This window comes from Leucopleurus acutus (genome assembly GCF_964270905.1).
Source record: "Leucopleurus acutus genome assembly, chromosome: 1".
NCBI classification, from domain to species: domain Eukaryota; kingdom Metazoa; phylum Chordata; class Mammalia; order Artiodactyla; family Delphinidae; genus Leucopleurus; species Leucopleurus acutus.
The window spans coordinates 185,583,945-185,599,396 of record NC_139142.1 but is presented as its reverse complement, the minus strand read 5'-3'; the positions used below and the strand labels follow the sequence as shown (position 1 = coordinate 185,599,396).

Sequence of the window (15,452 nt, the reverse complement as noted above, 5' to 3'; positions counted from 1 at the left end):
TGTAAGAAGAACATCTGAACTCAGAAACTCTTAGGCATAATTATTCAATTCACCATACACTTTGATAACTGCACAAAAGGTACAATAGAAAATCATTGTAATTTATTTCTATTAGGCTGACAGATAATGAAAATAAACTGAAATGATGCTAAGTTAGTACTATATAAAAGCAATGACTAAGCTGGTTATCTGAATAAGTTCTGGTCTCATCTAAGAACAGTGATCCCAAGAGACGAGGCTTGAGAAAAGAATATGAAGAATTTTTAGAATATGGCTCATTATTTGATCTTGACAGAGCTAAGTGGAAAATGCCTACAACAATCATAATGAAATCACTCAGCTGGGAGGATGGGAACTAATAGGAATAGTTTATTGTAGCCCCTAAGACCAGGGTTTTGGAGTCAGACTACCTAGGTTCAAGTTCTGGCTGCATTAATATGTCACCTTGTGCAGGTGCCTATTAACCTTTAGTACTCAGAGATGTCCCCTTCTGTAAAGTGGGGGTAAGAAATGTATGTACTCTCATGAGGATATGGTAAATATCATGCATAATCCAAGAAAGTATGTAGCACAGTGCCTGGTACATGAGTAAACCATCAATAAGCTAGTATTTTAAGTACAGATAGGCGCGAAATGGAAGCATTTTCAATAAATTAGAGAGGAGAAGAAAGCTAAGAGACCAAAAAAAGCACTAACTGTGATTTTAAAACCAAGGCATTTTAGAGAGCAGACCAGGTTTGTGATGGTCATTGAAAGTTAGGCTGGAACTCTCAAAAGTCCTGATTCTGATATGTGACAATGGGTAAATTAATCTCTTGGTGAAACTCCCATTCACCCCCTATGATTAAAATGAGAATATGGTTCCAACAAATTAAATGCAGCCTCCTGCTCTCACTCCAAATCTGAGAAGTGACAGGAAGGATACTTTTAAACACTCCATTGTTGGCTGTAGCCCTTGGACCTGTAGAAATTGAAAAAAAGAGAATGAAGACTAGACAGCACAGAAAAACAAAATTACGGACCAAAATGCACAAGAGAAAGAACTGCTAAAGGGAGGGGGTGGAAGATAGTGAAGGAGGACAGGCAAGAAGTGGTGTTACTGAAAGCGGGCTGGCATAAAACCATCAAGGTCATCAGCAGACTAGCTGCTCGGCGTGTCCCTGCAGGAGCAGTGAGTGTGGTGCCACGAGGAAGGGAAGCGCCTGCGCCCAGACTGCCCCCAGACTGTGCCCAGACTGCTCCAGACTGCTCCCAGACTGTCCCCAGACTGCGCCCAGACTGCGCCAGACTGCCCCCAGACTGCCCCCAGACTGCGCCAGACTGTCCCCAGACTGCCCCCAGACTGCCCCCAGACTGCACCAGACTGCCCCCAGACTGCTCCAGACTGCCCCCAGACTGCGCCAGACTGCCCCCAGACTGCGCCCAGACGGTGCCCAGACTGCCCCCAGACTGCGCCAGACTGCCCCCAGACTGCGCCAGACTGCCCCCAGACTGCCCCAGACTGCCCCCAGACTGCGCCCAGACTGCCCCCAGACTGCGCCAGACTGCCCCCAGACTGTGCCAGACTGCCCCCAGACTGCGCCCAGACTGCCCCCAGACTGCGCCCAGACTGCCCCCAGACTGCACCAGACTGCCCCCAGACTGTGCCAGACTGCCCCCAGACTGCGCCCAGACTGCGCCAGACTGTCCCCAGACTGCGCCAGACTGCACCCAGACTGCCCCCAGACTGCACCCAGACTGCCCCCAGACTGCCCCAGACTGCACCCAGACTGCCCCCAGACCGCACCAGACTGCACCAGACTGTGCCCAGACTGCCCCCAGACTGCGCCAGACTGCCCCCAGACTGCGCCCAGACTGCGCCCAGACTGCGCCAGACTGCTCCAGACTGCGCCCAGACTGTGCCCAGACTGCCCCCAGACTGCGCCAGACTGCCCCCAGACTGCACCAGACTGCACCCAGACTGCCCCCAGACTGCCCCCAGACTGCACCAGACTGCCCCCAGACTGCCCCCAGACTGTCCCCAGACTGTGCCCAGACTGTCCCCAGACTGTGCCCAGACTGCGCCAGACTGCTCCAGACTGCGCCGGACTGCTCCAGAGTGCTCCAGACTGTCCCCAGACTGCCCCCAGACTGCACCAGACTGCACCCAGACTGCCCCCAGACTGCCCCCAGACTGCACCAGACTGCACCAGACTGTGCCCAGACTGCCCCCAGACTGTCCCCAGACTGTGCCCAGACTGCGCCAGACTGCTCCAGACTGCGCTGGACTGCTCCAGAGTGCTCCAGACTGCGCCCAGACGGTGCCCAGACTGTGCCAGACTGCCCCCAGACTGCTCCCAGGCTGCTCCAGACTGCCGCCAGACTGCCCCCAGACTGCCCCCAGACTGTGCCCAGACTGCTCCAGACTGCGCCAGACTGTGCCAGACTGCCCCCAGACTGTCCCCAGACTGCGCCAGACTGCGGCCAGACTGTTCCAGACTGTGGCCAGACTGCACCCAGACTGCGGCCAAACTGCTCCAGACTGCGGCCAGACTGCGCCAAACTGCCCCCAGACTGCGCCAAACTGCCCCCAGACTGCTCCCAGACTGCACCCAGACTGCTCCGGACTGCGGCCAAACTGCTCCAGACTGCGGCCAGACTGCTCCCAACTGTGCCAAACTGCTCCCCGATTGCACCAGACTGCTCCAGACTGCACCCAGGCTGCTCCAGACTGCGCCAGACTGCGCCAGACTGCCCCCAGACTGCACCCAGGCTGCACCCAGACTGCGCCAGACTGTGCCCAGACTGCTTGGCCCCAACCCCAGAGCACCTCAGGAGGCACTGGAAAATCAAGGAAACAGTTCACCTTCAGACTGGCAAGACTTGATGAGTAGTAGAGAAACGGGTTCCCATACTCTGCCTTTGGAAGAACAGGTACTTTACAGAGGGCAACATTAATTCTAAATGCACATACTCTATGGCTCCAAACATCTGCACCTGCGCATGACAGAACCAAGAGTTGTAGTAATGGAAAAGCTGGAAACAACCTAATAGACATTACTAGGAGAAGAGTTTAAAAATTGAGGTAGAGCCATACCAAATATTATATAGAGTTTAGGAAGAATGAGGAAGATCTCTACGTACTAACATAGAAAAATTATCAAGATATAAAACTGAATTTTAAAAGAAGTACGTCATAAATGATTTTCAGAAGTTAGAAAAAAAGAAAAAATTCTATACTTAAAAAAAGAAAACAGAACAATATTCTGTATTGTATTCTGTATCATATTTATTTCTCTACATAGATATAAAAATTCATAGGAAAAGGTTTGAAAAGACAGTTAACCAAATGATAACAGGGATTACCTCTGTGGAGAGGAAGATTGAGGAAAGGATCTGGAACACTCAAAGGTTTTCAAGAATGCATGTACATGTCATTTGTGTATTTGGAACTAAGTTTTTCACTGAGTAGCTGGTACCAGGTCTGGGGAAGAAAATGTACAAGATAAGCCTGGAATACACTGACATACTAGATAGCAAGAAAGTTATCAATGATGACTAGGGTCACTTCAAAAAGGCTCTGGCACCAACTAACCAAAGAGAGGCTATTTAAACTTTAATAAAGTTAGACAATAAATAGGAACAAGTCAAATATAAAGTCTATAAGTTTCATCACAGTATGTTGGAAAAAAAAAAAGCTAATTGGCCACTTTTTGAACATGACAGCAAACCAACTCATTATCCTGACAACTGGGTAAAGAAAAGAAAAGAAACAAGCAGTTATTTCGCCCTTCCTATATGATAACCAAATAGTAGATAAGGGTAAGAATATTTTTATAAAATTTTTCAAGTTAAAAAATGAAAACCGAATGACAGAATTAAGGTGGCATCTTTTTACAAACCCCAATATAGTAAAAGATGTCAGCATTTAGCATCAGTGGCTGCTTACATCAAAAAAAGAGTGAAAAATCAGACATTACCAAAGAACAAAATATCTTTGGTTTTGCCGGCAAGAACCAACCTGAGTCTGAGTAAAACACTGAACTGCCAATTTACAGGAAACAGAGGACAAAGAAACACGTATAAATGGGCCTCATGCATACAATCAGCAAAATCCAGACAGTGGTAAAGTCTAAAGATCAAATGGCCAGGATTCATGAACAAATAAGTTACAAGTTAAAAAAAAAAAGGGATGGAGGAGAAACCTATTGATTAAAAGATGTGTTAGATTAGAAGTCTGGGCACAGTCTGGTGCAGTCTGGAGCAGTCTGGCACAGTCTGGGCGCAGTCTGGCGCAGCCTGGAGCGGTCTGGAGCAGTCTGGGGGCAGTTTGGCGCAGTTTGGGGGCAGTCTGGGTGCAGTCTGGGAGCAGTCAGGGTGTAGTCTGGAGCAGTCTGGAGCAGTCTGGCGCAGTCTGGGGGCAGTTTGGCGCAGTCTGGTGCAGTCTGGGTGCAGTCTGGAGCAGTCTTGGGGGGGCAGTCTGGGTGCAGTCTGGGAGCAGTCAGGGTGCAGTCTGGGTGCAGCCTAGCTCAGTCTAGCTCAGTCTGGGCACAGTCTAGAGCAGGTTTTTTTAGGATAGACAAGACTAAACTACAGAGTCTAGGAATGCACACATGGGTGAAAAAACCATAAGGAAATAGAAGAAAGTGATTGCCTCAAAAGTTGGGTAGTGGTTACTATGGGAGAAAGGGAGGGGATAGGACACACACAAGGGTCTCAGGGGAGGCTGGCATGGTTCTAGTCCTTAACCTAGGTGGCAGTAACAAGCACATTCACTTTATAATAATTCATTAAGCTGTACATTTGTGTTGTATGGCCTCCTATATCTATATTTAATTTTACACTAAAATGATACACACACACAGCAAAATCCCCAAAAGTCCAAAAGAAAACTGTTATAACAATATTAATATGTGACAGAATACAGAAAAAGAACACAAGATAGATAAAGTTACTACACAACAATAAAAACAATTAACCATGAACAGAATAATCCTGATATTTATTCAACTAACAACAGAGCCTCAAAATTCATAAAACAAAAACAACTGCACCGATGAAAATCCATAAATCTAAAATGAGCTGGGAAATTTAAAACATCCCTCAGAAACTGAGATACAAAAGAATAAAAACTACTACATTAAATTTTATTTATTTTGTTTGTTTGTTTGTTTGTTTGTTTGTTTTTGCTGTACGCGGGCTTCTCACTGTTGTGGCCTCTCCCGTTGCGGAGCACAGGCTCTGGAAGCGCAGGCTCAGCGGCCATGGCTCACGGGCCTAGCCACTCCGCGGCATGTGAGATCTTCCCTGACCGGGGCACGAACCCGTGTCCCCTGCATCGGCAGGTGGACTCTCAACCACTGCGCCACCAGGGAAGCCCTAAATTTTATTTTTATCCAAGATATTTTTCCTCAATGAAATCTATAATTTCTTAACAGTTAAGAAATAGAATAACAAACATATGAACATGCCAGAGAAAACACAAATCAGCCATAGCAGCCTATGTTATAGATTGTTCCTAATTCAAAGGGGAAGAAAGAATTTTATTTATAGTTTTTATTTTGGGGTTTCTCTGGTGGCACAGTGGTTAAGAATCCACCTGCCAATGCAAGGGACATGGGTTCGAGCCCTGGTCCGGGAAAATCCCACAGGCCACGGAGCAACTAAGCCTGTGCGCCACAACTAATGAGCCCAGGCACCACAACTACTGAAGCCCACACGCCTAGAGCCTGTGCTCCGCAATAAGAGAAGCCACTGCAATGAGAAGCCCGCCCACCACAACGAAGAGTAGACCCTATTCGCCGCAACTAGAGAGAAAGCCCGCGCACAGCAACTAAGACCCAATGCAGCCAAAAATAAATAAATAAATAAAATATATTTTTAAAAAAATTTTAAAACTTAAAGTTTCTACTTTTGTTCAAAGACTACTTGACACTAGAAAGTTAACTGTGGAGCTACTGGAAAAAAGGAAAGCAATTCTGAATCCATTTAGCATTAAAAAGTCTGTGTTTTCAACAGTATCTTTAAGCATCTAAGCAAATCCTTTTACCTGCATTTAAAAATGTATCTACTTTCTTCTCTCTAATTTCATATTCTTACACTGTAACATTTAGATCCACAAAGTTACAGCATTTTATTTATTAAAATTAAAAACAATGTTAGGTTGTTACTATGCTGAAAGCCCCAATTGGCAATTCTACTATTTTATTATAAAAGACAAGTTATTATATGAATAGAATTACTTTTATCTTTCCTTAGTGAAGCAGACACTGTGAAAAACATGCAGATACACAACCTATGACTACATCACTTGTATCTTTCTTCCTTATATAGGAGGAGCACTTTTACTTTTGGATTATCAATTAAATTTTATGTGTACAGATTTCATGATACCATGAAAAAAAAATTAAACAATTGTTTCATTGACTCTCTTAAGCAAACAAAAAAATTTTGCAACCTACATTCCACTTTTAAATCTAGTACTTCACTGAAACAGTTTCTCTAAAATGCATGAAGCTGGGATTATTCCTGTAGCGTTTATATACCTCAAAAGAAGCCACCTTTATAGAATACAATTAATCAAAAAAAGAGCCTGGACCTAGTCTGTACCTTAAAAGCAGAGGATACATGGTCGTTTAGCCTTTTACGTCACTTTATGTTGCTGTCTTGTTTTCCTGCCTGTGACCTTTTTAGACCGTCTTTTCTGATCTACAGAAAGCCTACTCCACCCAATACAACTTTTTTCAAAAGTCATGAAATTGTATTACAGTTTACTGAGCATTTCAGCATTCATGCCTAGTAAGAATTTTCACTTAGCAGAACATTTTGATTTCACAAGAAAAAGTCCTCCATTAGCTTGACAGATAACTTTACCTCTTTCAAGGCTGAGATGGCCCTCAACTTTGTGAAATCTTCCAAGAAGATCAACACACTACCTGTGAGTTGGGGAATTTTTATGATCTGTATATTTCTCTTACAATAAGAAAATGAAGGACAGTTCTATGTGTGATTCTATACAAAAACTCCTAGAGATGCAGGTGATGGTGCAGCATAAAATATACCTCTGCACAACCAAAGTTACATTAGGAAATACTCTTTTCCTAAAGGTGCTAACCAAATTAATTCATTTACTGATGAAGCTAAGAGCACACAGTGAAAAGATGGAGAAAGTATATTACTTGGGTAAAATAAAGAACAATTAACTGAGGTAGGGATTATCTAACCCAAGTTGTAGGAAAAGAGCTGTATCATTAGTATCAGATAAGCACCTGAGTGGTGGAAGCAAGCATTTTAGCTAAAGGACAAGTGCTTAAGAATCACAGGGCTAAACAAACGTAAAACCCTGGGAACAGTTTTAAAGCAGCAGTATCTAAAAAATGTTGACGTCCAAGGGTAAACAGTGTACCAAGTACTAAATATATTTAAGAACTAGGAAAGACACATGTCTTTTCTTTTAGTAACTCTTGGCTATTATGATAAAAAATAACTTCTCAGACTACATTAAATAATGTTAGCACTAAGGGAGACCTATCTAGGCAGGAATAAAACCACGTCTATCTGTTAGGGATTGCCGGCATGTCATTTGTCCTTGCTCTGAAATCTTTTCACTGTATAATCCTCTCCACTTCATCTCACCTTTTTCAATCTACTTTTCCCAGTGCTCTGGGCAATTTACCACTCTCTCATCATGCTTTATTGTCACCCTATCTGTCCATGATATCTCACATGACAAAGGGTAAATAGATGTTAAAGCAATGTAGCAGAAAGACCCAAATTGGAAGCTTAAAGACATGGAATCTCTTTCCTACCTACATCAAGTTCAGTAAGTCATTTTTCCTTATTGAAGTTCAATTTGCTTACTTATAAATAAAACCTGCCTGGCCTCCTTGAGATCAAATAAAGAAAATACGTGTGAAAACACTAGAATACTCAAAGCATTATAAAACCAAAATATATTCATCATTAAGCTAAAGTACTGGAGCTAGAAGTGGAAGAAACATTCTGTGGATTGAAATGACAGGCATAATGGATTTAGAGTTAAAAATTCCAGATTTGAATCTCTGGAATTAAGAAGATGGGAGCTGAATAGAGCAACACAACTGTAAAATGGTAAACTGTACCAATCACTTAGGGTGAAGATTAAATGGGATTCACACGTAAAGTTTTTAGATCACTGCTTGGTACACAGTTTCCATATTTTATTATTATTATTAAGCCTTAGTACCCTTAGCTGTAAAATGTAAGATAATACCTACCTAATAGAGTAGACATAAAAAATAAATGAGATATTAGTAAAGCATGTTGAATAATACTTTAATGGAAACTGATTTTAACAACAAAACCAAAACAAGTTGCCCTAATGTCTCTAAACATATAGTCCCTACGTCTTTTCCAGAATTAGTATCCTACTGTTGTATTATTTTTCTCAGTTATATTTTCTTTAATTTTTCATAAAATTCATTTTTAACAAGTTAACAATCACACTTAAGGAAAATGTACTAGGTTGGATCAAAATTATATTAAAAGAGACATTTCGGGGCTTCCCTGGTGGTGCAGTGGTTGGGAGTCTGCCTGCCAATGCAAGGGACACAGGTTCGCACCCTGGTCTGGGAACACCCCACATGCCACGGAGCGACTAGGCCTGTGAGCCACAACTACTGAGCCTGCGCATCTGGAGCCTGTGCTCCGCAACAAGAGAGGCCGCGGTAGTGAGAGGCCCACGCACCGCGATGAAGAGTGGCCCCCGCTCGCCACAACTACAGAAAGTCCTCGCACAGAAACGAAGACCCAACACAGCCATAAATAAATAAAATTCTTTAAAAAAAAAAAAAAAGAGACATTTCATTAAAAGTTCATTTAGAAAATTATAACAATATTTTCATTATACTTTTAATGTAAAATAGCTGAATTCTAAGTCAAGAAGAAAGCTAATATTTCTTAGCAAAGGAAATTATACTAGAGCCTGTAACTCTCGTTGGACGTGTTCTTTTAGCCAGTCATAGTTCAGTGGAGAAAGAGGAAGGAAGAAAACTGTTCCACCCTACTGCTTCACTACTGCCTTTCCTCTCTCTCATCACCTTTGGAAACAGTAGAATCATGAAAAGTGTGAGTGACCATTTTTAAAAACCAAGTTACTAACTCCTACCACATATTTTCTATTTGGTGTTAACATTAATTATTAAAATAGTCTCTCCTTTTGTGGCTTTTTTTCTTAACCTCTTATTTCTTATTAGGAGCCCCATAGTAAGAACAACGCTCTGCTTTTTTCCTCACATAAAAAACTCCATATTTGGGTCTTCTTAATGAAAGCAGTTTCAGAGGGAGTGGCCATTATCACACAGCAATTCACTGGTCTACAGCATTCCTTTCACAGTAGTTCCAGTCACCTAAAATTTATCTGTGTGAGCGATTTCAGTTTCGGATTCCCCAGAGCTGAGGTCTAGTAAGAATCTTCTAGGCCAGAGCTGACCAAGAATGTTCTACTCTGGACTCCACAGGATAACTTACTTGGTGCCAAACGTTATTCACACAGCAGTTAGGTAAAGAGTCAACCACTCTAGGCCATGAGGACAGTGGGAAGCCCTTTTCTCATAAATTTACCTCACAAGTTAACTGATTATTAAGGTGACCAACAACTGGAAGAATCTGTTTTCCTGAGTAGGTTACTGTCATCAGGGTTTCAGCTGAGAATATGTTCAAACAACTCAGCACTGCCTACAAGATCCAAGATGTTTCAGGATTACAAAACAAGTCACTTCCTTCAGGGACTTATTTATTTACTAAGCATATTAGGTCATAGTGAAATCTGCCCCCCAAAACCAAAAGATTATAAAACGATTTTAAAATATTGGCATTAGAATGGAAAATGAGGCTTGTTACAGTAAAACGAGGCCTATGTGCAGTTGAGAGCCATGCAACCGTTCACTATTTTAGACCATTTCAAACTAGAACTGACTCAGGAAGATCAATGTCAGTACTCACTTTTTGATTTCTCGGAGCAGCATTCGGATGAGGATGGTCTGAAGTGGTTCAACCATCAATTTCCTCCACATATCCAATGCTAGCTGCCAGGAAAAATGAAAATCATCAAGGCTGAATTACTCAGTATTTGATTTAAACATTTGTTCAAGACTTCTTTTAAAAGTAAAAACACCCATCAAATGAAGTAGTTATAACTCTACTTCAAAATTCAAATAAAAATTGAATATAAGGAAAATAAATTTCTAATTTAAAATGACAATGACTATCATATCAGGCTTGTACAAACAACAGAATTAACCTTTTATCATTAATTGAAAATCTTACAGAAATAACTGATTTTTATAAAACCTTAATTTATTGATTGTTAAATGCCCAATATTAGGGAAGGGCTATAGACACCAAAACTATAATGGAAACAAAGGAGTTATGTTAAATAAAATAATGTGATTTGGCTGTTGGCTGGTTTTTGAAATTATAACACCTCTCATACAAACATAAAAGAATAAGTCAATTTAAAGAATAATAAAATAAACATACCTGTATTCAACACCCAATTTAAGAAATACAACTTCACCATTACTGTTGCCCCAAATGTCCTCCTCCTTTCTTTCCCCTCAGAGATTATCACTATCCTGCGTTTTGTGTTAAATCATTCCCTTCCTTACAGCTCTACCAAGTGTGTAACTATCCCCATATGATATTTTTGAAGTTGACTATTTCTTTTTTTTTTTGGCCACACCACGTGGCATGTAGGATCTTAGTTCCCCGACCAAGTATCAAACCCGTGCCCCCTGCAATGGAAGCGCGGAGTCCTAGCCACTGGACCACCAGGGAAGTCCTGAAGTTGACTGTTTCTGACCTTGATAACAAAATCACATTGTATGCTCTTCCATGTATGATTTTTGTTTTGGTTTGTTTTGTTTGTTGTTATTTTTAAATTTTATTTATTTTTTGTTATTTTTTAATCTTATTTCTTATGTATAATTTTTTAACTGTAACTTTGTTATTGAAATCCAACCAAATTGATAGAGTTTATAGTTCAATCATTGGCATTGCTATATAGTATCCTCTTGTATGAAGACACTATGATCAGCTTTTACTTTCTACTGCTGATGACACTGTCTGTGATCCCAGCTTTTGCCACTGAGAACACTGCGGCTGTTCCTGTATTCACCTTCTGGTGGTCATAAGCAAGCGGTTCCCTGATACACACCTACGAGTGGAGACGCTGGCCGACAGGAGCAGGCATGCGTGCAGCTTTACTAAACAAAGCCACGTGGTTTTCCACTTTACACTTGAAGCCAACATCCTGACAACAACTGCTACTGCCAGGCTCCGGTCAGACTTTGCCAATGTGATGGACATAAAATGGACCTCCTTCACGTTTTAACTGGCAATTTCCTGAATAAGGCTGGGCATCTTTTTATGATTTTTGTGCATTTCAGTTTTCTTTTTTCTCTGTAAACTGTCCATTCATCTCTTTTGCCCATTATTCCATTAATGTTTGTCTTGTTCTCAATGCGACCTCGTAGTTCTTTATATATCGTGGAAATTAATCCCTTGACAATTTTACATATCACACTTTGTCATAGTTTGTGACTTGACTTTTGAATTTCTTTACAGCATTTTTTAAGTAAAAATATATTATATTTTAATGTGCTCAAATTTATCAATCTTTTCCGTTATTGTTTGCATTCTTGTGTCTTTTAAGAACTCTTTCGCTCCCTAAGGTCAACCTTGAGGAGATATGTGTGCTCCTATGCTGCCTTCCAAAGTTTTCAAGTTTTGCCTTCACATGAAAGCCTTTAAACTCCAATAAATTTTTCTCATACAGAGTACAAATTATTCCAGTATCAAAAACTGATTGCTCCTAAAAAAAAAAATTGATTTCTCCTGTTTCCAACGTAGCTGCATCCACACAGGTATGATTCTGTTTTTAGTCTCTCTACTGTTTCCCTGGGACAACTTTTTTCTGATCACTGGTAATTTTATAAAAATAAGTAAAAGCATCTGTTTTCCCACAAGGCACAATCTTCAGGTTTTGCCTTCTTTTTCATTAGCACAAAGAAGATAATACATAAGAAAATGGGATTTTATAGCTGTAGTAGGAGGGCAAACTGGTAAAGCCTTTGAAAGGCAAGGTGGCAGGGCTATCAAAGTTCAGGCTGTGCTTTGACCCAGAAAATCCACTTCCCGGTACTCACTCCATGAAAATTTCTGCTCATGTACCGGCAGATATATACACAAATGTAACTCCATGATTGTAAGATTTCTGTTTACTTTACTCATTACCATATTCCCGGCATACAGTACAGTGTCTAGCACACAGAGGGATTCAAAATATATTTAATAAGTGAACAAATGAACAATGATGTTCACACAGTATTGTTTGTGACAACAAAAAAATGAAAACTAAGGGGAATAGTTTAATAAATAATTAATAATTATTTGATACCCCTACTTGTTAAACAAAAGGCAAGAAATACAAGTTACAGAATTTTATGTATGCTCTGATGTCAAAACTATTATGTGTGTATATTTATATGTAAATGCGCAGGTAAAATTCAGAAAAGATATAAATCTAATTGTTTATAGTGATTTCCTCTGGGAAGAGGAGTGGGCATGACGGCGTTAGTGATAAGGAACGATTATAAAATAAAACATTCACTTATAATCCTACAAACTAAAGCAACTGCTATTAAGATTCTGGTATTTCCCACTGATCTGTTTCTCTACATCATTTCCCCTCTACAGCTTTATTCCTATTAAACATATAATGTTGTGTCCAAATGTTTTCAAAAACCATTTCCCCCCCTTTGTTAATGCTTCTATGAACTGTTTTCTACTAATTTATCCCTTGCCTACTTTCATAACAAAATCATATTGTATATAGTCTTCTATGTGTGATTTTTATTGGATATTGGAAATTTAGACTGTTAGTCCATTAGTCACCCTTATTAATGACTGCAAGGAATACTTTTAAACATTTAAACCGTTTTTTCCGTATTAGTTTTGCAGTACAAATTACCAGACAGGGGATTACCTGGTCAACAGGTATTGAACATTTTAAAGTCTACTGAAAGACACTGATAAATTTCTTTCTAAAAGGGTTATTCTAATTTAAATTTCTACTAATGCTGCATCTTAGTTGTTTATTTCCTTCACTGACACCCATCAAAATTTAACATTAATTTCTCTACTTTGTTGGCATCTGCTTCCCCATGAGGAGAGCGGACCTTCTGTCTGTTCACCATTGTATCCCCAATGTCTGGCTACTCGATAAATATGTACAACATGAATTAAAAAACACTGCATTAGGGCTTCCCTGGTGGCGCAGTGCTTGAGAATCTGCCTGCTAGTGCAGGGGACACAGGTTTGATCCCTGGTCTGGGAAGATCCCACATGCCGCGGAGCAACTAGGCCCGTGAGCCACAACTACTGAGCCTGCGCGTCTGAAGCCTGTGCTCCGCAACAAGAGAGGCCACGACAGTGAGAGGCCCGTGCACCATGATGAAGAGTGGCCCCCGCTTGCCACAACTAGAGAAAGCTCTCGCACAGAAACGAAGACCCAACACAGCCAAAAATAAATAAATAAATTTTAAAAAAACACCACACCAGAGTATTTCTTGCATAGTCAGTATATGTTTTATATATTATTATAATTTTCCACATTTAAATCTGAACTGTACCTCAAAAATTTGAGTGAATTGGTTGAACTGCACACTTTATTGTTTTACTCTGAATTTCTTTAATTACTTTTTTTTTTTTTTGCAGTACGCGGGCCTCTCACTGTTGTGGCCTCTCCCATTGCGGAGCACAGGCTCCGGATGCGCAGTCTCCGCGGCCATGGCTCACGGGCCCAGCCGCTCCGCGGCATGTGGGATCTTCCCGGACCGGGGCACGGACCCACGTCCCCAGCATTGGCAGGCGGACTCTCAACCACTGCGCCACCAGGGAAGCTCTCTTTAATTACTTTTTAAAGTTAAAATAAATTTGTTGCATCCACAAATTTGTGTTTCCTCTCTTGTAGGTTCTCTGTTAAGTCCATGTCCTTCACACTTTTCAACCATAAGAGTCTCAACATTTTCTAAATATTTTTTATGAGATTTTTCATACAGCAGAACTATTAACCTTCTGTCATTCATCCATCATTAATTTAACTATTAAAATAATACTCATCACATCTTTTCTGTTCGTCTCATCTATCCGAAGATTCTTAGGAAATCATAACAGTATTTCATTTACTTAACATTCAGGATATTTTTCTTTTTCCCTTTGGCCACGCAGCTTTCAGGAACTTAGTTCCCCAACAAGGGATCGAACCCGCGTCCCCCTGCATTGGAAGCACAGAGTCTTAACCACTGGACCGCCAGGGAATTATTCCCTAGGATGTTTTAAATCTTGACAATTTTAAGATAGTCCACTCAGTGTCCTTAAGAAAAGGACAGTGAATCAAATTTCCTCAGTATATAAAAACACTCTTATGTTTGCCAGTCATTTAAAGAATGTCCTACCTCTCCTATTTCCATAAGTGGTTCATTCATATCTACACCACCATAACCATACTGAAGGTCAGCTTCTGTCAATTTATTCTTTTTAATAAACTGGGTGTTGAGATACCTGAAAAACAAACATAATACCAATAGACACTGTCAAAATCAGTAGGAAAACAAGTAACGTGCAACTTTAGAGCAATAATTTTAGGGTTATAATCAACTGTAGAGTAGTTCAGTAATATATCCAAAAGAAACTAATTATATATAAATTAGAAATATAATTTTTAAAAAAGATAAAAATTACCAGCCCAACTCCCTTTGCTAGGCCCTAAGAGACAAAGAGTAAGACCTCTAGAGTAGCAAAAAAGAAAAAACCCCTATTACCACAGTCTCACTTAAAAAAACTCAGGGGTTTTGTTCTAAAACTTTCCAATACTCTTACAGCCCAACAGCTCCTATCCAAGGGTCAACCCTCTACAGTCTAATTTGCTCATTCCCGGATTCTTCTTGTTAAATAAGCCAAGTTCACTTTGCAAAGAATTAAACAGAAAATGGTTAAAAGATCAAAGTCAAGAAAGTTCTCTATATTTTATCACCATTAAATACATAACTTTTCATTTTTAAACAAACAAACAAAAAATCACAATCAGTAGGTAAGAAAATGCAATAGATTCTTACAGACAGTAAGAAGTATGGGCAAAACTGACAGATTCAAGATCACTTTGTCTACCGGGGTAAACAGCTTTATAAAGAAAGACTAATAACTATGATGAACTCTAAGAACTACTAAGATGAATAAAGAGTTCTAAGATTAAATAAAATGTGTACAAAGGCATGTAATATTCAAGCATCACTTTTCCCCATCCCAGATTTCACCACAAGGCCTTTAATGCTGAACACCTAAAACTATTCGTTTGACAGCTTCTGCCAAGGTGAAAATAGCTATTGACAATACAAGTATTTACGCAACAACCACAAAAACACACACTTTCCCAC

General features: G+C 40.5%; 1 protein-coding gene across 1 annotated transcript in view; it reads right to left on the bottom strand.

The window, feature by feature from the left end:
• Positions 1–15,452, bottom strand: part of CUL2 (cullin 2) — a 66,134-nt gene that overhangs the window by 30,095 nt on the left and 20,587 nt on the right. Inside the window, exons 4-5 of the mRNA XM_082841631.1 lie at positions 14,475–14,580; positions 9,961–10,043 (exon numbers count right to left, since the gene is read on the bottom strand). Of these exons, the coding sequence (XP_082697757.1) occupies positions 9,961–10,043; positions 14,475–14,580 (189 nt within the window). The remainder of the gene's footprint in view (positions 1–9,960; positions 10,044–14,474; positions 14,581–15,452) is intronic.